Source organism: Anopheles merus, chromosome 2R (assembly GCF_017562075.2).
Source record: "Anopheles merus strain MAF chromosome 2R, AmerM5.1, whole genome shotgun sequence".
NCBI lineage: Eukaryota > Metazoa > Arthropoda > Insecta > Diptera > Culicidae > Anopheles > Anopheles merus.
Window position 1 is genome coordinate 49,814,896 of NC_054082.1, and position 27,627 is coordinate 49,842,522.

General features: G+C 44.4%; 7 protein-coding genes across 11 annotated transcripts in view; 3 read left to right on the plus strand and 4 right to left on the minus strand.

Moving 5' to 3' along the window:
- Positions 1-3,238: 3,238 nt before the first annotated feature.
- On the minus strand, positions 3,239-5,158 carry LOC121590007 (myosin regulatory light chain 2, atrial isoform). Its single transcript, XM_041909326.1, has 3 exons — positions 4,965-5,158; positions 4,158-4,294; positions 3,239-3,677 (listed from the first exon to the last, which is right to left on the minus strand). Exons 1-3 carry the CDS (start codon positions 5,133-5,135, stop codon positions 3,494-3,496), a joined length of 492 nt encoding a protein of 163 aa, XP_041765260.1. The 5' UTR covers positions 5,136-5,158; the 3' UTR covers positions 3,239-3,493.
- Positions 5,159-5,510: 352 nt separating this feature from the next.
- Positions 5,511-6,259, minus strand: LOC121590553. Its single transcript, XM_041910329.1, has one exon. It carries the CDS (start codon positions 6,212-6,214, stop codon positions 5,522-5,524), a length of 693 nt encoding a protein of 230 aa, XP_041766263.1. The 5' UTR covers positions 6,215-6,259; the 3' UTR covers positions 5,511-5,521.
- Positions 6,260-7,318: 1,059 nt separating this feature from the next.
- On the minus strand, positions 7,319-14,491 carry LOC121588121 (glutathione S-transferase D7). Of its 2 annotated transcripts, none has more exons than XM_041905748.1 (4): positions 14,403-14,491; positions 9,658-9,867; positions 7,919-8,060; positions 7,319-7,823 (listed from the first exon to the last, which is right to left on the minus strand). In XM_041905748.1, exons 2-4 carry the CDS (start codon positions 9,855-9,857, stop codon positions 7,509-7,511), a joined length of 657 nt encoding a protein of 218 aa, XP_041761682.1. In that variant the 5' UTR covers positions 9,858-9,867; positions 14,403-14,491; the 3' UTR covers positions 7,319-7,508. The 2 variants fall into 2 exon arrangements, with proteins under 2 accessions (XP_041761682.1, XP_041761681.1); XM_041905747.1 differs by lacking the exon at positions 14,403-14,491 and adding an exon at positions 10,173-11,040.
- Positions 14,492-14,512: 21 nt separating this feature from the next.
- Positions 14,513-18,708, plus strand: LOC121588119 (glutathione S-transferase 1). Of its 3 annotated transcripts, none has more exons than XM_041905744.1 (3): positions 14,513-14,627; positions 14,787-14,945; positions 15,782-16,630. In XM_041905744.1, the coding sequence occupies exons 2-3, from the start codon at positions 14,811-14,813 to the stop codon at positions 16,301-16,303; spliced, it is 657 nt and encodes a 218-aa protein (XP_041761678.1). In that variant the 5' UTR covers positions 14,513-14,627; positions 14,787-14,810; the 3' UTR covers positions 16,304-16,630. The 3 variants fall into 3 exon arrangements, with proteins under 3 accessions (XP_041761678.1, XP_041761680.1, XP_041761679.1); XM_041905746.1 differs by lacking the exon at positions 15,782-16,630 and adding an exon at positions 16,746-17,358 and having other exon boundaries at positions 14,515-14,627; XM_041905745.1 differs by lacking the exon at positions 15,782-16,630 and adding an exon at positions 18,111-18,708 and having other exon boundaries at positions 14,516-14,627.
- LOC121588122 (glutathione S-transferase 1) lies at positions 17,443-18,087 on the plus strand. Its single transcript, XM_041905749.1, has one exon. It carries the CDS (start codon positions 17,536-17,538, stop codon positions 17,980-17,982), a length of 447 nt encoding a protein of 148 aa, XP_041761683.1. The 5' UTR covers positions 17,443-17,535; the 3' UTR covers positions 17,983-18,087.
- Positions 18,709-20,987: 2,279 nt separating the features above from the next.
- LOC121589195 (glutathione S-transferase 2) lies at positions 20,988-21,708 on the plus strand. The gene has a single exon (XM_041907913.1). It carries the CDS (start codon positions 21,048-21,050, stop codon positions 21,675-21,677), a length of 630 nt encoding a protein of 209 aa, XP_041763847.1. The 5' UTR covers positions 20,988-21,047; the 3' UTR covers positions 21,678-21,708.
- Positions 21,709-21,716: 8 nt separating this feature from the next.
- LOC121589193 (cadherin-89D) overlaps positions 21,717-27,627 on the minus strand; it is a 31,518-nt gene continuing 25,607 nt past the window's right edge. For both annotated transcript variants that reach the window (XM_041907911.1, XM_041907910.1), the window contains exons 6-11: positions 23,844-27,620; positions 23,406-23,776; positions 23,258-23,326; positions 22,986-23,192; positions 22,121-22,423; positions 21,717-22,037 (exon numbers count right to left, since the gene is read on the minus strand). In XM_041907911.1, coding sequence (XP_041763845.1) covers positions 21,983-22,037; positions 22,121-22,423; positions 22,986-23,192; positions 23,258-23,326; positions 23,406-23,776; positions 23,844-27,620 — 4,782 coding nt within the window. In that variant the 3' untranslated portion in view covers positions 21,717-21,982. The remainder of the gene's footprint in view (positions 22,038-22,120; positions 22,424-22,985; positions 23,193-23,257; positions 23,327-23,405; positions 23,777-23,843; positions 27,621-27,627) is intronic.

Genomic DNA, 27,627 nt, shown 5'->3' on the forward strand with positions numbered 1-27,627 from the left:
CTGTGAATTCTTCCTCCGGCCAGCCTCTCCTGTCAGACCTAGCAGCATGCCAGGGCAAACATCTTAATGGATAATTTTGGTCGCTTAACAACAGTTTGCCAACGTCTTAAAATATTCGCCAGATATCTTACATCCCCAGTCGAAGCCGTATCTAGTGGTAGCCTGGACCTTTTATTTCTCTCCATTTTGCACCGGACGCCAAACAGCATCGTCCCGGAATGTCTGACAGAAGCGGTTGATTAATGAACTTTGCAGCATACTTTGTGTGTGTGCGTGTGTGTGTTGCAAGTAAAATTCAGCTCGTGCAAAATATGAATGGTGAGTTTACGGGTTAGGAAAAAGAAACAAAATGCTTTCCTTCACAAGCATATTACCATCCTGCTACAGTGATTTGCTCTCCGGGGTACTGACCAGTCTCCAACATAGGGGTCTACGTTTCAGTGGAGGGAGCAATTAAAGTTCATCCGCTGAAAGCATTTCACTGTTTTTCCTTAACAGGAGTGGCACTTGAAGAGTAAAGTTTTCCTTATGTCTTACTGTGCGACCTTGGGTGCATAGGATGACCCGACATGGCATTACTGTGCAGAAAGAAATGCATTTTATTTTGAGCGCAGTGTGTTTCCTTCGTTGTGATTTTATGATCACGCGTTTTCTTTTGTGCCGTTATTAAGATTGCTGTGTTTTAACATTATGAGCTCGTTGATGATGGCGCATTGTACAACGAAATTGTGTTGCACGAATCAACCAGTTAAATTGAAAACGTTCTTGTCAGCTCGCAGACAGAGTTAATGGTAATATAAAAAAAAACATACAGCCACAATACCGTACTCGTACTGGCACCATCAAAACATTCACATCGAAACTTTTTACTAAGGGTATTTGGGGTTTCCGGTTCTCGGTTATGCGTAATTTATTATCCACGCAACCACGACCAGCGCAACCATACCACCCAGTCTCACCATTCTCCCGTCAGGCTTAGGTTAGACGATCAATGAACGCTTTTAGATGATGATTAATTCACAGCGGTGAAACGTTGTTGTGAAAAGTTTGTTTAATAGAGTCAATATTTGATGTTGGTTACAGTGGCGAGATGGATGGAGGGAAATTAATTTGTTGTGATAGTGATAATGACGATAATCATGCAAGCATTTAAAAAAGAAAATTAAACTACTTTGGAATTGGGTGTCATTTATTAGTTCAATGCCTGTTTTTGTGTTAGCTCTGGCACAGATGTTTTCTGGTAAACTATTACTATTTAATTGGTTGTATCAAAGTTAGTCAGTGAATAGATGCATTTCTGGTTTTTACAATGAGTACAGTGACAGACAGACTAACAGGTTATAGAAAAAAGCAGAAACATTTGGAACAGAATTATTTAACTAATGCAGTACACATTAGCTATTCGCATAAGTGATTTTATACACGATTGGAAATGATGTTAAATTAAATATGAATGATGGTGAAATTTATTATTCTATTAATATATAGCTACTATTAACAACCATGCACGTCGAGTCATCACCAAAATCCTTTACATTTTCCAAAAGTTCTTGGTTAGACAGTATCACTGCTACAGAGTGGGTAATGATGATTTTGGCTAATGGGGTCCTTTCCGTTTTAAGTTGGTAGGCTGAAATTTCAGCCAGTCAGCTGTTTGCATTGTATAGCAGTTTTCGAGCAACTAGCTAAGGCTGCGCTCTGGCACCAATCGAACACGACATCCGACTCGAACAAACCCATATAATCATATGGAGGTGCACTGTCAGACACAAACAAGCAAACAAGACAAACATGTCAAATCCCATACATTTTTCATGTTCGATGTCGTGTTCGATTGGTGCTAGAGCGCCGGGTAAGTGGGTATAATATACAAGTGGGCTTATCCCAAGGTGTATGAATTTAGAAGGCTGATTTTTAACGCTTCTGTTTCTGAATGAAGATTTTAAGTGTGTTTTGAGTATTCGTCAAGTCTCAAGAAAGCTTGTTTGAGCAAAAGTTTTCACCCATTCTGTTAAAAAGTGATCTTAAAATTTGGTTTTAAAAAACATGTTATGAGACCACCTGGACTACATACACTTTGATTCTGGATTCCATCACCATTCATCCATCTCTTTAATGCACCTTGGGATAAATGTTAGCACCACCTTGTTTTGTCATTTTTCGAGCAGGTACTCGAATCTAATTCTAGCTTCGAGGCTAGAATAATCTAGACTGAAAATTGTAGAAAAAATTGTAGACTGAAAATTTTGCGTGGTTTTGTATGGAGTGTTTACATGTTTTCAGCCTCCAACTGTCAAACTCCATACAAAAAACTGACTAGAATCGTGAAGGGCCCCAATAATGGTTTTTAACTGCCTTAAGGTCTTTCGTAGTCTATCCCTTGGTATAGTTGTCAAATTGCATGACTTGACAAAATGCCCGTCTTGACGCCCCGAATGGGCCTTTATACGTCCATTATGAATCGCAGAATGAATTATCTTTACTCCAAAGATTAAGTGAGTTTTACCGCCAACCGTTTTAGAAACCAAAAGTAAGAGCACGGTTTAGCAATCACATGAAATGTATATTCAAGAGAGAAATTCATGCGTAGCTAAATGAACAGGAGTTAAAGAATTTATGAAATTAAAATGAAAAAAATGAAATAGTTACTAGTAGCGCGAATAATGTGTGCTAGTTGAACTGAATTGAATAAATCTATTTAAAAAATATTTTAGTTTGCACAACATGATAGACTCTTTAACTGTATGTCTGGGAAATGGCTGTCATCTGACTCATCATAAGGTATAGTTTTAAGTGTTTAATCATGAAAAGAGACAATACAACACTGGGGCAATCCCTTGGTAGAATGGACCGTCCTCCCTTAGTAAGGACTGCCTATCCATCTGCGTGGTACTGAATAACTCTCGAAAACCAGTACATGCGTCCGCTTAGGACATAACGGACGTAAAAAATATTAAACAAATATAAATGTTACAGGATTTAAACACCTGTACTTTCACTAACCGCCGTTTAAGGTTTCACTAAACCACTAGAGTTTTGGCGAGTTAGAGCCGGATGAAAGTATAGCAAATCTAAATATTCTCTGATATTTGTTTGCCCTACATTGTATGTAGTTGGTAGAATTTATTAATTTATAGAACAATCCTTCTGTTATGGCATAAAAAGCGTTCCCAGTTGATGATGATTTATTAAATGAAAGCACACGACAATACAAAGAGTTTATGTTTCAACATGTTTCTTTAATTAAATGTCCCAGAGTACATGGTTTAATGCATTATGGCGATTATGCTTGGCCCTTTACAGTACATCTTTGCTGTTAGTTGACATCGTCTAACCCATGCGCTGTTGTATGTTTGCTTGATTTTAAAGCATTTTCCCCTTTCTCCCTTTCTCCTATGTTTTGTGTGGAAGCATGGCATTCCTTTGTGTTAGTTGCATTTCAGATTCGTCCAGTGGCATACTTTTCGCATAACTACACTATGCATGGGGCGAGCTACTTATGATCCGTCTTCTGGAATCCGGATATGTTTTCTGCGAAATCCATATAGTCCAGCTTCTCGAGAAGTTGTCCCTCGTCGTTGAGCTGTGGTCCGCGTGTGATGACAGCGTCGGCCACTGCTTCGTTCGCCTCAGCCAGCGTGAATCGATCACCGTAAGTAGTTATGTCGTGAACGAAACTAGAAAAACGGAAACAGGGAAAAAAACCAACACTACAGCGGTCGAAAGCGGAAAGATCGTTTACCACAGGGAGAAACATTAAACAAAATCAACTACAAACACACATACACGAGCTCCATTTCCATCCATTCACATACCATCGAGTGAATGTTTGAGTTTTTCTACACTCCCCAAACTTTTTACCCTTTTCACTTTGCATTTCCGAGCGGAAGAATCGCAGTTTTGTTCTGTTTGCAAACAGCGAGCAGTGCTTTAGTCCGGACCCATTCGGTTAGCCTCTAAGCGGTAGCCTTTTTGGTGGAAAGCGCCGATCGCATCTCACCGAATCATTCCGGCCGGGTAAAGTTTTTTAATTAAACCCAGTCCACCCCGGTCTCCCATACCGTTTTTTGGCAAGCCGCTCGACCTAATTCATCGTATCGACCGGGGCCGGGGCCGTTCACTTCCCCAGTCCTCATCGCATCAGCACTCCTCCTTACCGTTCCTTGTCGATGAAGCCTGCGTTGGCCTTGTCCCACATTCGGAATGCACCGACCATAACGTCTTGCGGTGCTAGCCCGTTGGCACGCTGCAGCATCAGAAGCAAAAATACGTCCAAGTTGAGCGGCTGCACTACCTGTAAGGAGAGAGTGTAGTGTTTCACACTTAGAACTCGAGTTTTTGGACGATTCCTGGGACGGAGGTAAATTTACAGATTTTAATTGAGTTGGTGTAATGGGTACTTCCGATTCCGGCAGTGGACAAATACGAACAAATATATAGAAGCTAAGGTGCTACAATTTATCCTATCTTGCACGAAGTTCCTACCGGTTCCGTCCGGTACTAGTCGGCGTCGGGAGTTTATTTGAATTTCAAATGGGTTCATTTTCCTACTGGTTGAGGAAAAGAGAGTACTGCAACTACAGTTCCATGCGACCGTTAGCGAACGAGTTGTAAATGGCAGAACGGAAACTTCTTTCAGACTATGCTAATGATGGTAATTCTTGCTCATTTGCTTCTTTATCTTGCTTGGTAAGTGAAGGTGAGGCAATCAGCGGCCTTTCGAGAAGACGGCGAGGATAATGCTGTTGAACACTATGATCTAGCCGTTTAGATAGCATCTTTGTTAATATTTTCTTGGTGGCAAAATGTTCTTTGTTGGTTCCAAGTTTGGCGTTTGAATCGAAAATGGTATGCAAATCAGCGTTGGAGCTTGTATCAAACATTTTAGTGTCATTAGAGATATCCACTTGTTGGAGAGAATGTTTAGAATATGAAGTGACGCTCAGCAATTCAGTCCCACTTACCCCCTCGAACATTTTATCGATGTCGTACTCAGATTTGTCCACACCGAGCGTCAGGAAGGTGTTTTTTAGATCCTGCTCACTAATAACTCCATCACCGTCGAGATCAAACAGGCAAAACGCTTTCTTGAGCTCGTACACCTTTGGTTGGTTAAGATCCTTCAGGAAATCCATCACCAGCAGGAAGCAATGGACTCGTTACTCGCACACTCTCGTTTGACGACGAGCATGGCTAGGCGAAGATGTTTTATAGCGAATCCCGATGGAAGCAATTTTGATCACGATCACATGTCTGCACCTGTTCTGTCGGTGGTTGGGAAACTGTTCATATTTTTAAACACCTAATCTTTTCTTATCCAGATCCCCGAAATCAAAATGATGTCATCAATGTGCGCTGAATGCAATTAAGGCGTGTTTTTCGGAAAATTTAATTAGACAACATTCTGTACCACCACCAACGAAACGAAATGTTTATGAATGAAGAAAATATATTTATTGAGCCTATTGACATACATCCATGCTGACTTAGTAGGTAAGGGAAGTGGTGCGACTATTCTGGTTCAACTTCTAGCGGCCGCTTTCCGCTCGGTGGCCTCTTTTACGACGTTATTTAGCCGCTGGAAGCGATCGATCGCAGTGTACAGGAATTCGGCTGCACGCTTAACGCGCTCGGGTGTGATCTGTTCGCCGACGGTTTGTACGATGTCTTGGGCCGTCTCCTGAGTGCCGGTCAGAAATTTGGCATTGCGGAACGACAGCGTGCAGAATGGGGTGAAGAAACAGGTCAGCGAGGTGAGAATCGTGCCGAAGAACAGCACTCCGACCGAACCGACCAACACGGACACTAGGCGACCCACAAACGTAACCAACGATCGTGCACTGGGAAGCAACGTGCGCATTGAGGTGAGCAGTGACGGTGAATCTTTCTCCATCGGGGCCGGAATGAGAAACCCTTCGAATCCGCCGGTCGGAATGGCAGCGAATGCGGTGCCAGAATCGAACGGGGCACCACCGAAGTAGGGTGACGCCGGGTACGGGTGGCCGGTGTAGGAGTGAACGTACTGCTGAACAGCATCCTGTGGCAGGAACTTTTGGTATAGCGATGGATCGTACGCTGGATTTTCGAGCTGCAGAGGTTTTTCTACTGCGGTGATAGGTTTGATCACTGCTTGTTGTTGCTGCGACTGTTGGCCAGATTGTTCCGGCTGGGCCAACGTGGTCCCAGCTAGTAAAAGCAACAAAAGAACCGACATCTTGCTCACGGGTTCGAACGACTTTATAACACACGAACGTAACGGAGTGACTTCTGCACTGGAACACAGTTGGTGTGCAACTAAACTCTGAGCTCAGCGTGTCCTTGCGCTCTTATATGGCCGTCAGCATCACAGCATCCTTAGCGCTCACTCGCAAGGATCTAACCCAAACAATGAAGGCACAGCATTCCAGGAAGACGAAGTAAGATAAGATTTCCGAACCGAAATGATTTACATTGGTTTGCAATTAGCTCTAACGGGGAAGGAAATCGCTCACAAAACGTAAACCACTCAGGGTAAAGGTGCAAACGTAAGAATGGGTCAGGTCGAGGGACGGGGAAAAGAGAAAACAAAAACAACTGGTACATCGCTTTCCAGGCACATCCTGTCCCTTGCACTGATAATGTTGCTGTAATGGGCTTTCGAAAATCCTATCCGGTCATTTGCACTGCATGTCCTGCAGGTGCACACACCTTTTGCTGTTTGTTGTAACACAGCATAAGGGAATGTGCGATAACACCTCCACAGGTAGGATCGAAAGTAGGTTCTTTGAATGGCAGAGATTGTCACGGTATCCTTTTGCTATTCTCGACGGGTGTATGTGTGTTGTGCATCATTTTTCTAATTCAGTTTCCCAGTGTGTCCCGGTGCGTCAAGTGTCAAAGGCATTATCATCGGCGTGCAATTTTGAGCATGTTCAGCGTCAACATCCAAATAACCTACTCGCCCATCTGTGTGGAGTTCCACTTGTAAGCCTCGGGAAAAAGGGCTGAACAGTTTCGGTCATTCATTTGTCAATCGGGAGATCTGCTCTCTTACTACCTGTCTTGGTATCGGGCCATTCATTTGGTGTTTGTTTCATTTCGCTCGATGCTAATGCGAGTGAAGTGGATTAGCTTGTAGTTTCTAGTTTTAAAGATATTTTTGAAACCTTTTTTATCTTTTAGACTTTTTTTTAAATTTTCGTTTCGTCCAGATTGTTTGTTTTCTTACAGATACGATATACTTTCAAAGAGTTTCCACTGCATTCTTAAATTACTATTTAGTTATTGGTTTAAAAATAAGATTACAAAAAAAGTAAAATAAAAACGAATTGTATAAGGCGCTCCTTTGTCTGATATGGTTTATTTAAGAGATTTAAAAAAAGGTTTTGAGTAACAAACTGCGTATACACTAGCGTACAACGACAAATGAGAGCAAGTACATCCTTATGCTTTAGAAAAATGTAGCTAACAGTGGTATTTCTAACCTTTTCCGACTTCACCCGACCCAACTTCACGTAGACCCAACCTTACTACTGCTTCAACTTTGACCGGAACAATCCCGCTAACGTTTCTGCTCCAGTTTCGTTGATCTCTTTGTAGCCGTGTCCTTGTAGCTCATCTTTGCACTTTTGCAACCAGGCACGTACCCGCGGGTACGGATGGAGGTCGAACTGGAATGCTTCGATTTGTGAGACCGTGACGCACAGCGCAATGTCCGCTATCGTGAAGTGGTTGGCCGCCGACCATTGGTACTGTTTCAGCATTGCCTCGAACCAACCGAGCGCTTCGGCCAGCTTTGCCTTCTTCGTTTGGTCTAGGTGAGCGCCGAGCTGGATGGTTGGAAACTGGGTGGCGAGCGAGCAGTGCGGAGAAAGCAAAAAAGCGATAGAATGTACGTTAGCTTCAAATATCAAACGACAAAAACGAGGTGTTTGCTTACATAGTAATCGACGACACGCTGGTAAAGCGTACCAAGATCGAAATGCAGCCGCTGATCGACGATGGCGCGGGAGCGAAAATCTTTCGGATAGAGATTTTCATCCTTCCCGTAAGCTGATACCAGATACGCAAGAATCACTCGGCTGGAACGGGAAGATTATGCTTTAATTGAGGCACATTAAATAGAGCAGACTAACAAATTCTCAGAAAAGCGGTATGGAATAATCGTGTTTTGTTCATGTAAAACGTTAGTGTCGGAAATGTGCCATGCCGTTAAAATTTGACTGAGATCTTGTCCAAATTACATGCTTATCGTGAGTTTCTACAATGTCGAGTGCCTAATTGATGAAGCTAGGTGGAAGATGACTACTTTTTTAAACAATAATAGAATGTCGATTCCATACATTTCTGTTTTATGTAAATATCTTCAATATTGACAAGGTTTATATTTCATTTCGACAGTATGTCCATTAAATACGGAAAATACATGAATAAATTAATAATAAGTTATGAATAAATAAGTAAATAAATAAACAAATAAATTAATAAAGAAAGAAAGAAAGAAATAAATAAATAAATGAATAAATAAGGAAATAAAATAAAATAATAAGGTAAATAAATAAATAAATAAATAAATAACTAAATTAACAAATAAAATAAATATAGTAAATAAATAAATCAATGAATTAATAAATAAATAAATAACTAAATAAATAAATACTTTATCCATTACGTGACAAACGCTTTAAGCTATGAAGCAGCTTTTTGTTTTTCCTACAAAAACATTGAGCGAATAGGTCTATTCGCCTGTTTCAATCAGTAATTTTAATCGAATCTTAAAATCCAACATTCTTCTTTGCAAGCCATTTGCGGTTTACTTGCGGTTTTATTGAGGCGTTTTAGTTTGTTTTGTTTTTAGTTAGATTGCTCTTACTGAGCTTTTTTTCTATCTCCTCTATAACTTGTACCATGAGGAAGTATACTATTTAACAACTGCTTTGCAATAAAGTAGTACAACAACAGGCGATAAGAAGGTGAGGTAATTGTTTTCAACACGGAGCCACTTCAGTCATGCAATCAAACGATCCATAACCTAGTAGCTCGTTTGACATTTTCAACTGTGTGAAAGTGTGTTAAAGCTATCCTTTGGCGCCTTGAAACTCGGCATTAGAATGTAAAAAAAAGACAGCCCACAGGCACGTAAACACAAACATCAACTAATACTCGACGCTTCGTCTTCATTGAGCCCGCCCGCTTGCCACGAATGGGCTATTCCATTAATAATCATTTACCGCCGCGGCCATCGTTCAATACGAAGCCACGAAACACGAACGGTAACCATTTCGCCGAATTGTGTCATTGATTTTCACCGGTGTGTCGCTTTCCCACGCTTACAACATTCACACTCATGCTGGCCGCTTGCTATCACGTGCCCAGCACCCAGAAATAGATCTACGGAACTCATCCCCCCACCCGTGCGCTCATGTGAGGTAAAGTGAAAATCCAATAAACACACACGCACTGGGAAATTGGGGAAAATCCGAAAGAAAAAAAAAATGCGTTCCTTCAACATAACCATTGGGAACACTGCGGCTTGCAATTGAGAATGATAAGAAAAACACATCACGTTCGTCGCTTTTGATGGGGCCAAGGATTAAGTTTATGTTGGTGCTTTTAAAAAAAACAGGTACATGGGGTTGTGTTAGGAAAATCGATACGTTCCACCGCGGTGTTTCTTACCTCTCCCACAGCACCAGCCCGTGATCGTCCAGTGTCGGTATGCAGTGCTGTGGGTTGAGCTCGACAAAGTCCGGTTTCAGTTGCTCCCCCTCCATCACGTTCAGCGCTTTCAGCTCCAGCTCGACGCCGATCATCTTGGCCAGCAGCAGCACCGATCGGCACGGTGGCGATGGCGGCAGATAGTACAGCACTGGCGTCATTGGGCCGCGCCTGCAACACAAAACAAAAAACGCAACGAAACGATCAAAATGCAGCACATCACACACGAGTTCGCGTATCGTTCTAATTATGCTTCACGCTCGGGCAAAAATGGAAACAGCCAAGCCGCCGGGATAAAGCATAACACAAATGACACTAAGAGCGGTACCAGCTACGAAAAGGATTAAATTAATGACCACAATAATAGTACCGCCTGAAAGCATAACGCGATGGGCGGGTGCCTGTTCGCTTCGGCTAGCACGCACCCGGCTAATCACCCAATTAACATTTCCGATTACCGCTTCCGGCACACTTACTTGACAAATTTGGATTGGATCACGGCAACACTCTCGATACAGTTACCCAGCTTGACGGTGATGATGATGTGGTGGCGGTGGTGGTGGTGTTATCCTTTCAACGGTTCCAACCAGCTGTGGATGGTTCAGAGCGGACGTACCAAAGGATCGTGTAGACCTGCGGTAGACTATGGCACAACAAGCAGAACAGAGCTCTCGGTATCGGCATCCAACGTGATGCCACGTCAGTTCCAGTACACTATGGTCGGTGAATCAGCACCGTGAAGCCGAACAAATACTCGAGCTTTCTTGTAGTTGGCACCGGGGGTGGCCTTGCCTGCGGGAGGGGGTTCCGGGAAATCTACCAAACCCAACCCGGCCTGGCCACGAGAATTTCCTTTGCCAAACTCGTTTGCTAAAATGTAGAGATATTGCGTTGGGACAATGATGTCGCCGGTGGTTTGCGTTGCAACGGTTTTCTTGCAAACATCAAATTTGCGAGTGTGCCTTTCAAGATTTCCGGGTGAATCATGCACGACTGGACCCGGTTTGGATGTGTCACTAGCAAACCGTACCGCAGAGACCTTGGACCCTATAGAAAACTCTCGCAATTAGTTGTCGGTATCTAACATGCAACGGCCTGGAACAACGCGCGCGCGTACACACACACGCCCCACGGACGGATAGATCGGAACTGAACACGAGTGGATGGAACGTAGCTGGACATACAAGCGACTTCAGCGCATCTCCATCGTCCATCGACGCGACTGCAACCAAACACACAGCCACGGCCTCCGGGTTGTTGAAACCGTAGTAAAAGGAACGGCCGTGCACGTGCAACCAATGTATGTAGGACCGTCCCGGCCTGTCGGACTGTATACTGGCAACGAGCCCTTCGGAAATCAGTGCGCCCACGGTTGGAGCACATGGCTCATAGGATTGGACAGGGAGGGGAGGAGACCTGTTACTATGGTACGGTGTTTTGTTATGGTACCTCAAGGTTCGATTCGGTTGCCTAGGCGAAGGCGCGCGAGCGACCGACGTTTTTGCAAAGTTGTTCGTCATCGTGCGAACTTCTGGCACGGGTGGGAGCGTATGATTTCCGCGTGTCGTCACTACTTTTGAGTGGGACAACAACGGGACGTACAATGAGGGTTTAGAGAATTAGGACATATTTTCGAAAACATGTTCCACTGAAGCGACGGTAACGGAGTTTCGCATGGGACGTAACTTAGCGTGTTTTGTGTAAATTAATTGCAGGTTGGTATAATCATGTTATTATAATAGCATTGTTATGATGAAATTCATTTTCAATGAGGAGTAAATGTATCGCTTCATATCAAAATTCGATTTAATTTTTAATACTCTGAATAGCAATCAAATTGTCGTGTTTGAAACTCATACCACACTCATACACTCGACCAAGCACGCTGTTCTTTATTACGTCACCAACATTCTTCTCCACTTACATCGCATTCCAACTAGCAGCACAAACACACTGTCCAACACGTCAGAGCGTGAGTGAGAAATTACAATAATTATAGCGTCCATAGTTCTACAATCTCGGCAGCCTGTTCGTCCGCTTGCCCGTCCGAAGCACATCGTGCCAGATGGTTGACAAACGGTTTTGTTTCGGAAATTAAGGCTTATCAACAGTAGCCGACCCATAATCACGCGCGATGCAGGAATGCTGCATTCATGTTCTATGCACGTGCGCTTCACGTACAGCACACAGTGTGAATGCTGCAAAAGGCTCGTTATGGCATAATGGAATGATTTAAACAATTTAGTGGCAGATAATTTTTGATACTAATTTTCTTGCCGTACAATTCAGAAAATGCTTCGTCACCGGCAATGATGGAGAACTAAAACGGGTGGTGTTTGAAATTTGTTTGATCGTATCGATCGAACTGGTTTATTAAAGCTATTGATGGTTTAGCATACGAATTTTCAAGAGAATGGGTAATGACTGCACATGTTTTTCAGAACCCATATTGTACAAGACTTAATACACTCCGTGGCATGTCGAAGGCCTCACACTGTGTTGTGCTGTGGTGCTTTCGGTTTAGTAATCGTTTAAGATGGTGTGCTCAAGCGGTTATTATGTGTTGCTGGTCTTCATGGAAACTGATATGTGTGCAGTATATTTTTTTCCAGTTTTATTGAAATACTTTATCAACTTAATTAATTACATGTTACTCGATGCAAAATGCAAGCAGTTTATTTACAATTTGATTAATATTAAATATTTCATTAAAAAAAACGTGTACAGATAGTCATACCATGTCATCTTCTATTGGTTAATGCCTTTACGAAAATACTTTACAAGCACTCTTCGTCACTCACATTAAAATAATAGGAACTCTGCTTGAACTGTTGCGTGACTTTTGTACCGCACCGTAAACCAACATTGAAGTGGTGCAATTAGTTTAGCGTATTTCTGTTTGTTTCGTGCTCTGTTCAACGCCGCTAGAAACTTTCCATTTTACTTCGCTTTGATTGGCTACATGAGGTCAGGGGCGTAATTTCCCTCCAATCAGCTGGTAGGTCAAGATGCTAACTTGTATGGTCCTTGTATCTTTTTCAGCTCATAAACTCTTTACTTGTGAACTGAATCAGCTGCCAGCGTGATTGTGCTTATCACGCACCTTGATTCACTCGAGCAGGTGTTGCGATCGTTTTACAGCACGCAATAATATTGATTTTTTTTGTCATTTTTCAAACACGATTTATTATGTGTTACATAATATAAAAAACTGAAAAATTAATTGAAGAATGAATATTAGCCTATACTTATTGTTGTAAAATACTGATGCAACGATTTCAGTTAACCCTTGTGATTCGAATATTCTTAAAGATTCAGTGGCGTCATCTGTTAGGGACTAGCATAACAACAATTTCAAAACGCGTTTGGTATTGGTGTATGCGTACGAAGTATATTTCCAAAGACTAAAAAATCAAATAAAATATATACGGAATTCTAAAAGTGCATCTTATAGTAAAAAATATAAAGAAAAAAACGTATAAATTATTAAATACCCAGAAATATAATATAAATAGTAAAACTGCAACAGGTTGTGGACTAATTATTAAGATCTGAAATCGTGTAGGCATCATAGCACGGTGTTATTTTTTATCTTTTATCTCTTGTAATGCAGGGTGGCATCACCAACACCATGATCGCTCGGCAAATATTCAGCATCCGTCGGCAAAACCGATGAGCTAACACGCCGCGGCAATGACTTTCAATTTTTCGGCTGCGCTGCCCATGTCGAGGCCACTTGCAGTTGTATTACCATTACCGTGATAGTTTTGCCTCAACCGAAAACTTCCAGTTGCCCCACGTCACCGAGGCCGTTGTAGAGTAGTAACGCCGTTTGAATCGCTCGCCCGAAACGACACACAAAGTCATCGTCCCCCACCGCAGTGGATTTTCGTGTGAGCAACGGTAACGGCAATGGAGGATGGATGAATAGGCACAAGTGGATGCGGATGTGTGTAGCAAGCAAGGCATGCCAAACTCTTCTGGACGTTTCGTGTGTCGAATCTACGCGGCCCCAAACACACGCACACAGTTGCCAAAAACGAAGGGGACGCTTGTTTGAGAAAATTTTCGGCGACCCTACAGGGCAGGCTAGCGGAGGTAATTTTATGTCCCACGAACGAAGGGGGACGTATTTGCGGGCAGATGCACTTGCACAGTTCACTGCATCGCACCCTCAAGTTGGTGTGTTTTACCTCTCTGCGATTGTGTGATATTTTTATGCAACGAAGCACTCATTTGCTATGGGTCAATATTTGAAAGCCATCTTGACTGGTACAGGGCCAGTTGCAGCTGGGAATACGGGAAGAGACAACCGCTACCCACGTCCCCGGTAGGGGAAAAAAACCGGCCGGCATACGTTTCAATGTGTTGGCGTATCGCGATGCGATGCTGCTTTTGTGTGTCGCTGCCCCACAGATACGTCCAAACATGGGGAGCAGATGCTGCACTATGGGATCAATTTAATTTCAAATGGCATAGGATATATATTTTGCATGTTTTCAACACTTGACACAGTTTAAAAACAAACAAAAAATTTACCAATAAATATGTAATTTCTTCCACTTTATAGTAAGTAATCGTTAAAGAAATCTTAACATAATTAAAATGGCACAGCAAATGTTAAAACAACTTAATACCACCCTTCCTTTGTTTAAGGGTGTCTAAGCCTCAAATAACAAATTTTAAAAATATCTAATAATTCCTACCTTTTATTTCTGTCCACCGTGAATACATCGCTCGAATCCGTTGTGTTAGTTCTCGATGTTTGCGTGCCAACACACAGCAAGCGTCGGCCGTTTATATGCGGCCCGGCAAGCCATCGGATCGCGTATTACTGTCGAAGTCTTCGCTGGTTGAGGATCATCGTCACAGCAATCGTGTTGTCTCCCGCATCGTCTGTCAGTGTATCTCATTAACTGTGTTTGTGTTTGGTGAGTTTTTTATTGTTTCAAAGAGATTTTTTTATCTCTAGGTGCGTGCGTGTGTGTGTGTGTGTGTGTGTGTTGAAGAAACCAGTGTTAATTGCTACGTTAAGACACATCGTACTAAGTTTCTCGTTTCTATCCATTTCGATTCGTTACCGTCCCCAGAATCTCCAACCTCCACTAATCATCATGGATTTCTATTACCTACCCGGATCTGCCCCGTGCCGTGCCGTCCAGATGACGGCGGCCGCCGTTGGCGTTGAGCTGAACCTGAAGCTCACCGACCTGATGAAGGGCGAGCACATGAAGCCGGAGTTCCTGAAGGTAGGTGAACCAATTTTGGGATCCATTTTTCATTGTACCCAGTTTGTGTTTTCCGTTTGGAAAACCGTTCCATCCGCATGTGTACTCAACAGTGTGCTTGTCTTAATTGTGTTTTTTTGAACGTGTGTGTCTGTGTGTACGTTAATGTGTAGTTTGGTTCTAACGCCAAAAGTGCGCCTTCGCAGAAGGAAAAATCAATTTTCTCATTTCCATCTCATTGATTTTTCTCGAGCTTCAATTGCGTGTTCAAGCGACAGGGCGGTTAGGAAGAAGTTGCACAAGTAAGGGAAGAAATCACCCGGGATCGTAAAAGAGAATGGCCGTTTGTGACGCCGGCAAGCTATGCTTCCCCATTGCTGTGTGTGTGTATAGCTGTTGCCATGGTAGCTGGGGGCGGTGAACCGCCGTATCGCCATTTTGGATTGATGAATAAGTTTCTCCAGCACAATCAATCGTACGCGGGTCGCCATTGTCCTTGTATGGGCTGGCGAGTTTAATTTGGAACTTCCATTTGGAAAAAAAGAAAAATATGCAAATGCATGCGTCAGCGAGAAGAGAACTGCATATCATACCACACCTTTTCATTGCATTGATGTCCGTTGGTGGGGGTTTCATTTATTCGCGTCGCTGTGGTTGCTGTGTTAATAAAGATTTGCATTTGTGGGGAGTTTTTCACATGTCTTTGTGCGTCTCGTCCAGATGCAATCAGCGGCCATTAAAACTCACTCATGAGCGCATGCATATGCGGCGAGGAAATTCATGTTGTTTCGCATGCCGCTTTTTTCTGAATGCGTTTTAACGAGCCTGTACACTCCTATGATCTCAAACACTAAAAGCTAAACCCACAACACTGCATTCCGACGCTGGTCGATGAGGACGGGTTCGTGCTGTGGGAGTCGCGTGCAATCCAGATCTATCTCGTCGAGAAGTACTGCGCCCACGATCCAGCCCTCGCAGAACGGCTGTATCCGGGTGATCCGCGCCGCCGTGCTGTCGTTCACCAGCGACTGTTCTTTGATGTGGCCATACTGTATCAACGTTTTGCCGAGTACTACTATCCGCAGATCTTTGGCAAGAAGGTCGCCGGCGATCCGGATCGGCTGCGTTCGATGGAGCAGGCGCTCGAGTTTCTCAACACCTTTCTTGAGGGCGAGCGGTTCGTCGCGGGCGGAGATGATCCAACAATTGCGGATTTCAGCATTTTGGCCTCGATTGCAACGTTCGAAGCTGCCGGGTACGATCTGCGGCGATACGAAAACATCCACCGATGGTACGAGCAGACCGGCAAGATAGTACCGGCTGCTGATAAGAACTTGGCGGGAGCAAAAATTTTTGGGCTCTACTTCAAACAAAAATAATTGGCCTGATTGGGTCGCACGGCTTGTTAGCTGGTTTGCTGTGCTCTGTACACAGCCTGTTTTCCTATCTCTTGTCTCTTGTTTCATTACACATCAGTTTCCATTTCTTATCATGCTGTTGCTTTCACTGGTCTTGTAGTTACTGTCGGACCAACACAATACAGCTTCCTATCTCGAACTTCCGTTTGATCTCGTGTGTGTTAATATTGCTCGAATTTGGATTTTCTTTGGCGTACAATGAAGTTGATTAATCAATTGTTTGTGTTATGTCTCTACGATAATACAAATTGAGTGCAATTCAGAATAGATGATTAAAATTATTCCTTATCAATTGGCTTGTTTTTCTTTATTTACGCTCTGGTTAACGTGTGACGCATCCTGGATGCTGTAAACTCCTCCTGCCCACTACCAACCCCACGTCACTCCCAAATTCCTAACCTAGATTAACCCACAACACTGCATTCCAACGCTGGTCGACAATGGATTCGCCCTGTGGGAGTCCCGCGCTATCTGTACTTATCTGGCGGAGAAGTACGGCAAGGACGACAAGCTGTACCCGAAGGATCCGCAGAAGCGTGCCGTCGTAAACCAGCGAATGTACTTCGACATGGGCACTCTGTACCAGCGCTTCGCTGACTACTACTATCCTCAAATCTTCGCTAAGCAGCCGGCCAATCCAGAAAATGAACAGAAAATGAAGGATGCGGTCGGCTTTCTGAACACCTTCCTGGACGGGCACAAGTACGTGGCAGGTGATAGTCTCACGATTGCCGACCTGTCCATCTTGGCCACAATCTCGACGTACGACGTAGCCGGGTTCGATTTGGCCAAGTACCAACACGTCGCTGCGTGGTACGAAAACATTCGCAAGGAAGCGCCCGGTGCCGCGATTAACCAGGCTGGCATTGAGGAGTTCAAGAAGTACTTTGAGAAGTAAACCGGTTCAACACTTGTAAAGTTGGTACATCTACGGGTTGGAGCGCTGTTGTTTTAACATGTATTTACAATAAAAATGAAAAGTCTGTCTGTTGATTTTTCATCTTGTTTAACACCAATGGTTTGTTTACTTTTGCATGGTTTTTTTTATCCTGTGCCAAATCCAATGCTCTCGAGGACCCTTCTTTATATCTTGTTTCCCTCCATTATGTGATCTACGTTTGTAGCTGAATCCGCAGCACTGTGTGCCGACGCTCGTGGACAGTGGATTTGCTCTATGGGAGTCTCGGGCGATCATGTGCTATCTGGTGGAGCAGTACGGGAAACCGTGCAACAACGACTCTCTGTATCCGACCGATCCACAAAAACGAGCCATCGTCAACCAGCGCTTGTATTTCGACATGGGAACGCTGTATCAGCGCTTCGGCGACTACTATTATCCACAAATCTTCGAGGGAGCACCAGCTAATGAGGCAAACTTTGCAAAAATTGGGGAAGCTTTAGCGTTTCTCGATACTTTTCTCGAGGGTGAACGGTTTGTGGCGGGAGGAAATGGTTATTCGTTAGCTGATATTAGCCTGTACGCAACACTTACTACGTTCGAGGTGGCAGGGTATGACTTCAGTGCGTATGTAAATGTTTTGCGATGGTATAAGAGCATGCCCGAATTGATTCCCGCTGCGGAAACAAATCGAAACTGGGCGGAAGCAGCTAGGCCATTTTTCGATAAAGTGAAACATTGAACGGTTGTGCTCGTAAAAAATTGCACACTAGACAATAAAGAACACGTGTGCACACATTAATATAAACACCTGTTGGGTGCATTCCTTATATAGTTGTAAATTTCTAACGGCACGGATTTATTTTCTAGCTCAATCCTCAACACTGCATTCCAACGCTGGTCGACAATGGATTCGCCCTGTGGGAGTCGCGTGCCATCCAGATCTATCTGGCGGAGAAGTACGGCAAGGACGACAAGCTGTACCCCAAGGACCCGCAGAAGCGTGCCGTCGTAAACCAGCGACTGTACTTCGACATGGGCACTCTGTACCAACGCTTCGCTGACTACCACTATCCTCAAATCTTCGCCAAGCAGCCGGCCAACCCGGAAAATGAGAAGAAGATGAAGGATGCGGTCGGTTTCCTGAACACCTTCCTGGAGGGGCAGGAGTATGCCGCTGGCAACGATCTCACAATTGCCGATCTGAGTCTGGCTGCGACGATCGCCACCTACGAGGTGGCCGGCTTCGACTTTGCCCCCTACCCGAACGTGGCTGCGTGGTTAGCTCGCTGCAAAGCAAACGCCCCCGGATACGCTCTGAACCAGGCCGGTGCCGACGAATTCAAGGCAAAATTCTTGTCCTAAACTGTAAGCTGTCCTAAACCACCTTTCACCGGTGGGTGCTGCTTACAAGCAGGGCGGCCGCAATACATTATAGAAATACATCACCTAATGCCTTACAGATACACATACACAAAAGGTTATTTTCTTTTCCTCGGTTACTAATCTGCGCGAGTTGAGAAGGAGAGAGAAAATGCGGTGATCTAAAAGGTAAGACGTAGGGTTAAAAAATATGCGGAGATTGGAATGCGGTTGCGGCACGCTAAGGGCAAACGTTAATCCATTCCATGCGCCGCTCGAACGTCCGACTACCATGCGGTTCGAACTAATTGAAGCAACAACGCGCATTGGACTGAACAACGCGCAATTCCGGTTTTGCTCTCGTTTTCTTTTCCTTGTGCGCTACATAGCTTCAAGGCGTTTTTTTTTTACATTTTTGCTTATAGAGGATATGAAATACCTCTTAGATGACGATTTTCTTATGCTTCACGGATTATTGCAGCCATGAGACAGCAAATATACAGTGAATCATTGACGAAGAGGTGGCAAACATGATGCCCATTACGTAAGTGCGAGAAACGTATAAAAACACGATTGCTTCAGCTTGCATTCAAGTAATTGTAGTTTTTAGCTACAAACTGTGAATCTATAGAACGGCATCCGAAAAATAGATACACTCCATCAAACGATAGTTCCATGTGGTGTATTACTCGAGTATCATTTAACATATGTCTGCATTGTAACGCAATAAATGGAATTGATGTGACAGCAGTGAGAATAGTTAGTTTATAAAAAAATCGCATTTCAGTAAATATTTTGTTTTCATTAGTTGGACAAGATTATAGTAAAAAATTTCTTCTTCTTCTTTTGGCTCAACAACCGTTGCCGGTCAAGGCGGCCTGCCTGTACCACACTACTTGTGGGTTTGGCTTTCATTGACTTATTGATTTTCCCTCCATAGCAGGATAGTCAGTCCTACGTATGGCGGCACGGTCTATTTGGGGCTTGAACCCATGACGGGCATGTTGTTAAGTCGTAAGAGTTGACGACTGTACCATGAGACCGGCTTCGAATATTACTACGGTAGTAATAAGACATCAACAGTAGATATATTTATATTCAGCAATACCTGTAACTTTTAACTATAAGTAAAGAGACGACAAAGTTTAATCGATCTTAGTTTTGAGAAACATTATTTTAAGTTAAAATGTAGGCATAAGCATTCTGTAATTCATAATTGTATGAGCAACGTTCATTTCATATTGAATGAATTTAACGAAAAATTTCATATTCGTGCTTTAACACAATTATGTTGCATTCAAGACTCGACGATAACATTTGGCGGTGGGTAGATTTTAAATTCTTAACTGAAAAGCTAACTGACTTGCTTCAGAGCCTCGTGGTTTCTTTTTATTTGACTCTACTATGGCTATTCCTCAATATTGTCAATATGTCCTTGTATAATTTTTGTAGATTGTTTGCCTCATTACTGAAATAACACCATTTGACGTATATAGTTCGCTTGGTTATCGTTATCCGTGTGACGCCCGAATACTGCAGACATGCTGAACTAGCACGGATAAACGAGCCACGACTCTCTTCAGACGTCTTTCCTAACGAGTTTGAAATATTTCAAACGCTATTTCAAATGAAATGTTTCATTTCAAACACTGTTTTAAAGCTTTACAATATTTCATTGAAGTACTCGTTATATCAGGGACTTTTTCAAAGTTTTAAGTGTACGATTTGCACACCCGTATATTTATAATTTGTATAGGACATGAAACATTTGAAAACTAAAATAGTTGTGGTTGTTGTTCTTTATTTATATGTTCATATTGTATTCGTAAACTTTTTCCTTTGTAGCATATTATGGAAAACAATAACAGTGCTGTTATAATAATGAATTTACCGAACTATGTACCGTCTGTGTCATGCTTCCTTTTTCTAAAATTTTCAACTCATTAAGAAGATCAAGACGCTTGTAAATATTTGTTCAAATAATTTATAACATATAATTTAGTTTTATCTGAACAAACATGTCTCCATGATTGCAGAAAAAAAAGATTAATTATATTTTGAAACAGGTAAAAGTAGTTAAGAATAATGGGAGTATATGTATTCTTGAAGATTTGGTCTGAAACTGGCCCAAGCATTCTGACAAGGATTAAAAAAAGGTATGAAAATAAAAACAGTTCATATAACACATAGCTTCCAATGTGCGCGCATTGTTTGGATTACGCTCAGTGCATCACATGCGCTTGATAAGACCAATCGCTGTTAACAATTAAAATAAAATAAATTTCACCTCACCGAAAATGACTAATTGTTTTACTTGTTTTGGAGCGCGCAAGGAAAGCGATATTGTAATCTACATTCTGGGCGCCTATAAAATGCCGCACGCGCAATCTTCTTGACGCTAGTCATCGTTGGTTTTCTGCTGTAACTCCTACTGCGATCGTGGCAATGTTGGATTTTTACTATCTTCCCGGGTCGGCACCGTGTCGGGCGGTACAAATGGTGGCAGAAGCAGTTCACGTGAAGCTAAACCTTAAGTATCTCGATCTCATGGCTGGTGCTCATCGATCACCGCAGTTTACCAAGCTTAACCCTCAGCGTACGATCCCCACGCTGGTCGACGGGTCACTGGTACTGTCCGAGTCGCGTGCAGCACTAATATATCTCTGCGATCAGTATGGCGACGAAGATAACGATTGGTATCCCAGAGACACTATACAGCGAGCCATCGTCAATCAACGGTTATTTTTCGATGCCTGCGTGCTATATCCAAGGTTTACTGATTTTTACCACCCGCAAGTGTTTGGCAACGCTGCTCCTGATGGCAGGAAGAGGCTAGCCTTTGAAAAAGCGGTAGAGTTACTCAACATCTTTCTTAGCGAGCAAGAGTTTGTGGCCGGATCGAAGATGACCATAGCTGATATAAGTTTGTTTGCCACGTTAGCTACAGCCTGTACGTTGGGATTCATTCTGCGACCGTATGTCCATGTCGATCGATGGTACGTCGCAATGGTGGCCTCGTGTCCGGGAGCACAGGCGAACGTTTTGGGTGCGAAGGAGTTTTTAACATATAAATAAATCGTTAAATTATCTGCAATAACTACGACAATAAAACACTATTTTAAAATGTAGCCGATGAAGCGTACGCTTACAGATTTATTTACACAGTCGGTTGCATCCCCTGCAATGGAAGCCGGTTCAATGACTCATCAATTGCGATGTTGCGGTTGTGGTACATAGTTCACTAGAGCCTAACTTAAAAACGAATCAACAATCATACAATTTGCCTATCGACTTCAGTCTGCACCGCTATACTCCTCTGGATCTCCCTTATGTCTAAACTGTACAGTGTAGTAGGTCCTCCCTGGAGGGTTCCCCGATTGTCATAGACTCGTGTTTGACGTCAGTGAGTCCTTCAGTGAGTCCTCGTAGCTATCGCTAAACAGTTCATAAGCAAAGAAAAGAATAGATTTATTGGGGAGTACTAAAAGCGATGTAAAGGATTTTACATCATGTCTTACCTATTATTTCCTTCGTTACTGTGCTCTGGGACCGCTTCTGTACTGATGTTGGTGACAAATTGTCGGTGGAAGTTGGGATGGAAGATCGAACTCTTCAGCTCGGACCGATTGATTACAGGCTGTATGTCGGCTCCGGTGATGGGTCGTGTACTGCCCGTGGTGTTGTTATTGCTGCCGAGCCCGAGCCGTGACACTGTGCCGCGCACACGGACGTCCTCGGCGGACGTATTGCTGCTACCTCCTCCTACTCCTGCTCCATCAGCTCCACCACCAGCTCCAACACCATTCGGCAGCGGTATTAGGCTGTTTGAGGGATGTGTGGATAGGTAGGATCGAGAGCGAACGGATTTTAAACGGAAAACGTGGAGGGGAATCATTAGTCTCAGACCGATGGCGATTATCGCGAGCAATTTGGAAAAAAGCATGGTAGTATTTACAAAACGAGAAAATAGGAATTTGATTGCACACCTTTCACGGGTGGGCAAGAGATAGTGTTATCATACGTGAGGGAGAATGTTCTGATGGACAACAACAATAACAAGAAATACAGCTTCGTTCGTGAGTGAATGAGTGAGAGAGGAACCAAACTAGCTTGTCTGCTTCTGCGGCACAGGTTAAGAGTTCTGACCATGATTACGAGGATGATTTGAGTAAGTATTCTTACAACGGTTAAATGTAATACCGAGGAGCGATGGCGATGATGGGAGAGTGTGATCACAATGCTTCAATGGCACTGTAAGTGATACATTTCAATAGCGTGTGTATCTGTTGATGAGAGGTGGTGTGCGACGTGTTGGAAATGAACGTGCAAAATGAGTGGTGCAATGAGATGACAACGTTAAAGGCGCATGGTGTTGATACCTACCGCCTGTAACGGGCGCACGCAATACAGAGAGCCGTGGCAGTTCCTCCGGCAAAAATCAGCCCTCCAATAACGACCGTGGCCAGCTCGATGCCTTTCATGCCGGCTGCATCGAAGGAGTGCGGTTCGATCGAATTTACCGCCAACTCGGTAAGCTCGATGATGGGCAGGTTCGGTTTTAAGTTTGACATGTCTAGCCGTGAAAGTGACCTGTAGAACGATATGGCAGGTACAGATAAATGTTTGATGCTGAAGAAGGGTTGGGATTGTATTACCTTTGCAGTTCGGTCATCTCTACTAGCCCGTTGGTTTTCCGATCGATCGCGTATAAGTATAGGTTTGTACTGCAAGTAAGCGTAATCAGAAGACGACGTGATTAGAATCTCCATGAAGATGTAGTTCATAGCCGAATGCCACACTCACGCATCATCCACTTTTGTGTTTGTTTCAAGTGCTCGTATTCGAATATCGTAACCGGTGGCGGTGCTCAAGCTGGACGATATCATGCCCAGCTGCTTCTCGATGTCTACCGGGAGCCCGGCCAGGATCAGACACACTTCCTGGTGTGCATGCAGCACGTAAACGAACACGTTGGCTATGGTGGACTTGCCATCGTCAGCGCCTTCTCGGTCCGTTGCCTTCACATCGAATCCAAACACCTTCTCCTTGAATGATGCCAGCGAGTTAAGCAGCCGTATCTGTCCTGTCAGCGAGTCTATCGCAAATAGACGCGCTGGTTCGTTGAGCAGCGAGTAACGCACCTCACCGTTGCTGCCGGCATCGTCATCCGTAGCCTATAATGACCAAGAAATTCATAATACTTGCAATCTCATTTACATGCTGCGTAGAACATCAACTCACCTCCACCTTCATGACCGCGTAACCGTAATTGGCTGTATCTGGCACGACAGAGATGATTGGTCCATAGTTATCGCGAAACACGGGCGCATTGTCATTCACATCCACCACCTTGATCATTATCTCCACTTCGTTGTCAAACAACCGGTGGCTTTTTCGCTTAACAGGATTCTCCAACGCGTATAGGACGCTGGGAATATTGCGTGTTTCTCGCTTGATCTTCTGCACCCGAATTCGAACGTCGTACGAGTCACGCTCCTCCCGATCCAGTGGTCGTAGCAGCCAAAGGGAACCGTTTCGTTCATCAATCCGAAACTGATCGTCGAACGTGTCGCCCACAATTTCCCACCGGAATGGATCGTTGGCGTACCGCTTGGAGAGCGTTACGTTGAGCACGATTCGCGGGGCGGGGTCGTTTTCACGCAGCTCGATCTCGTAGTACTTGTACGGAAATAGGGGTGGCCTTTCTTCCACCGGATGCTGTTGAAGTGTGTCGCCCTGTAGATTCACAATGAGTAACGCCATGCTTGAGCGCGGTGGAGTTCCAAAATCCGATGCCACAACAGTAACGTTCAAATGTTCGTAAGTTTTTCTCGTTCCTGCCTCGCTCGGTGTAAATTTGGAAGCCGTCGTAACAACACCATCCTTTGGATCGATGCTGAACTGCAGAACATCGCTCTGCCCGGTAAGCGAGTAGATCACCAGTCCGTTTCCATTCTCTCGGAAGTCACTGTCCCTTGCCATGACCTGTTTGACGAACGTTCCCACCTTAGCATTTACATCCAGATACGCCACATAGACGGGCAGTCGTTTGATATTGTTACGATCGCTTCTCAGATCATCATATGCCGTGAACTCCGGGTTATTATCATTGCGATCCATCACGATCACCTCCACGTCTACCATGGCCGAAAGCTTGAGATCGAAATTGTTATCGGATGCGAGTACTCGAAACCGATACGATGCGATCATTTCTCGATCGATCTCTCCGCTAACTCGAATCGTACCATCCAGTGGAGAAATCGAAAATGGTATCTTCTGATCACCATCGGTTATCAGCATGTACGTCACATTACCGTTCATTCCGGTATCCTCATCATTGGCCCGTACCTGGCCGATCTTTTTGCCCGTAATTGGATACGATCCTTCGTCGACGTTAAACGTGTACCACTGTTTCTCGAACACGGGTGCATTATCGTTGACGTCATACACCCGGAACTGTACCTGAAGCATGTCCGATAAGCCACCAACGTCCTTGGCTGTGATGTTTAGCTTAACATCAGTTTCCGGGGGCAAACGGTTCGCTACACGTAGCTCTCCATTGTTCCGATCGATCCTAAAGTAGCTAACTCGCTCACCACTGTTAAGGTCAGTCTGGCCAACGACCTCATAGAAGACCTTGGAGTTCTTCTCAAAATCATCATCGTTTGCCGTCAGCTTGAAGATCACCTTTCCCACGTCGACGTTTTCGGGCAGAGCAAACTTAAGCTGCGATTTCTTGGCAACGGCACGCGTATTGCGACCACGTTGACGAACCTTTTGCTTGTAGAGTTTTCGACGCATCGTGAGATGTTCGCGATCGGCGGTACGATTGACCATAACCGACTGGCTATCGTACAGCCGCGGCATTCCGACGTAAGGTGCCGATTGGACCATCTCGAACAAACTATCCACACCGTACGAAACACGGCTGTTCATCTCCATGAGCCCCGCGTCCAAGAACTCGGGCAACACCTCCGTCTCAATCTCGTCCAGATACATAAGCTCCAGGTCGCTTGTGTTTTCGATCATCTCGCAGCGGCTTTTGCGGAAGATAGCTATGCGCTCAAACACCGGTGCACAATCATTCACGTCCAGTATAAGTATTTTGAGCTCAACCTCTGACATTAGGTTATCCCGATCGGTAGCCATCATCTTCAGTGTTAGACTTTCAATCTCCTCCCGATCAAGTTTGTTCGGACCCATGAACAATATGTTATAGTGCGGGGTACTGGCATTCCCGGGCTCCAACTGCTTGTTTGGACGATAGTCTGGGCGCAGTCGAGATTCGCCCGGATCAATATTAGCTATCTGCAGATTGCGGAATATGTGCGCCACCGTTTTGTTATAGTTTGAAAGCGTCGAGTTGGAGAACTGAGCTACGAACGAGTTTGACTCTCCGGACAGCAGCAGCTCATATTCACTGTTTGGACCTGCCGCATCCATGTCCGAGATGATGATCGGATTGTTCAACACGATCTCAGTACCGATGGGGGAGTTTTCCGCTATCACACCCAAGAAAAAGGGCTGATTGAATGTGGGCGGATTGTCGTTCTCGTCTTCTACCACGATCACCACCTGATAGATACCGGCAAACGTGCGTTGTTTGTAAAAGTACTCGGCAATAATAGTCACTCGTATGACATCCTGCTTCTCTCGGTCCAACCCTTTGATCGTCATAAGCTTGCCATCGTTTGTGAGCCGTACTGTATCTGCCACATCATAGCTATTGACAAGCGAGTACTGGACTCCGCTCGTTGGATTGCGAGAATTCCTCGCCTTTCGTGTACCGTTCCCAGTCGAGCTGAATACGGCATCAAATGCCACGAGCGGGTACAGCCGGATGAAGTTGGACTGTCTAGAAACGTCACGCGAAAATCTTCGTGCATAGCGTGTTCGGTTCTTTCCTCCATTCAGCTGAAACACCTGCCTATCGGCACGGTTCTTGTCGCCTCGAACCGATATCAGCGGTGGCAGTCCCTTTTCGTCTGCATCACATTGCTCCTGGAAGTCCTGGAATTTGAGCTGTCCGATCATTGTGTTCGGTTTATTTTCCTTCACGCGGAACTCGATCGGCGTTGCGTTGGTGCCCCGAAGCAACATAAAGTTGTGCTTTATAACGTGTATCGTAACGTTCGTGACGATGATTTTCTCCAGACTGTTGTAAGCTTCGGGCGTAAGCTGTTCCACATTTTTGCCGGCAGAATCGGGCAAGTACGATACCACGGTTTCAAACTCATAACATCGTCGATCGAACTTCTCCATCGACTCAATCACGGTCACTATGCCAGACCGCTCTTCGATCGCGAACGGTACCCCTCCAGGGTATGAGTGGAGCAGATCGAAGAATATCTCCTCGTCCGACACCATGTCGAAGGTGGTCCGAATCTGTCCGACGGAAGAGCCGATGGCAGCATCGGCACCGACCCAAAACTCGTATGGTGCGCCAATAAATTCGATGTCTTCAATAGATTGACAAACGATATCGATCGTAACGAGTGCCACGTTGAACCGCGACTCTGAGGGATTCTGTGGTTGATCGCGAGCCTCTACGAAGAAAGCTATCTTGCCGTACGTTAGTGCTTCCGACACGCGTATGTCACCCGTATCCGGATCGAGCTGAAACGGAATGACAAGGTTCGGGCGTACGTTCTTGATGCTGTATTGTATTTTGCCGTTGCCGAGATCGTCCGGATCGAGCGCTCGTATTTGCCCCACTTTCGAGCCAATCGAGGCATTGCAATGCGTCTTAAACTCGTACAGCGTACCCTGCTCGAACTCCGGTGTATTGTCGTTCGTGTCTAGCAGTGTGATCTCCACCTGCACCTTACCATAGTTGCGACTGCGATCGTACTGCTCAACCCGCTCGACGGCATGCACGTTCATCTTGAGCGAACTGCGCTGCTCCTTGTCCAGGAAGGTTTCGTCACGAACCACAATCCAGCCAGAACCGTGATCGATCATGAAGGCCCCTTTCGGTTCCTCGTCCATGAGGTAGTAGTAAAACTCCGCATTCTCTCCCTAAAAA

Bases quoted from the DNA above. Each gene is read 5' to 3' on its own strand.
- LOC121589195 (XM_041907913.1), top strand. From the start codon at position 21,048: ATGTTGGATTTTTACTATCTTCCCGGGTCGGCACCGTGTCGGGCGGTA.
- LOC121590553 (XM_041910329.1), bottom strand. From the start codon at position 6,214: ATGTCGGTTCTTTTGTTGCTTTTACTAGCTGGGACCACGTTGGCCCAG.
- LOC121590007 (XM_041909326.1), bottom strand. From the start codon at position 5,135: ATGGATTTCCTGAAGGATCTTAACCAACCAAAGGTGTACGAGCTCAAG. The intron at 4,295-4,964 runs GTAAGTGGGACT...CTCTCCTTACAG, and splicing joins TCGATAAAATGTTCGAGGGG to GTAGTGCAGCCGCTCAACTT. The intron at 3,678-4,157 runs GTAAGGAGGAGT...CCGTTTTTCTAG, and splicing joins GGCTTCATCGACAAGGAACG to TTTCGTTCACGACATAACTA.
- LOC121588122 (XM_041905749.1), top strand. From the start codon at position 17,536: ATGTGCTATCTGGTGGAGCAGTACGGGAAACCGTGCAACAACGACTCT.
- LOC121588121 (XM_041905748.1), bottom strand. From the start codon at position 9,857: ATGACGCCAGTGCTGTACTATCTGCCGCCATCGCCACCGTGCCGATCG. The intron at 8,061-9,657 runs GTAAGAAACACC...TTCCCGTTCCAG, and splicing joins GGGCTGGTGCTGTGGGAGAG to CCGAGTGATTCTTGCGTATC. The intron at 7,824-7,918 runs GTAAGCAAACAC...CTCGCCACCCAG, and splicing joins AGCGTGTCGTCGATTACTAT to TTTCCAACCATCCAGCTCGG.
- LOC121588119 (XM_041905744.1), top strand. From the start codon at position 14,811: ATGGATTTCTATTACCTACCCGGATCTGCCCCGTGCCGTGCCGTCCAG. The intron at 14,946-15,781 runs GTAGGTGAACCA...AAACACTAAAAG, and splicing joins TGAAGCCGGAGTTCCTGAAG to CTAAACCCACAACACTGCAT.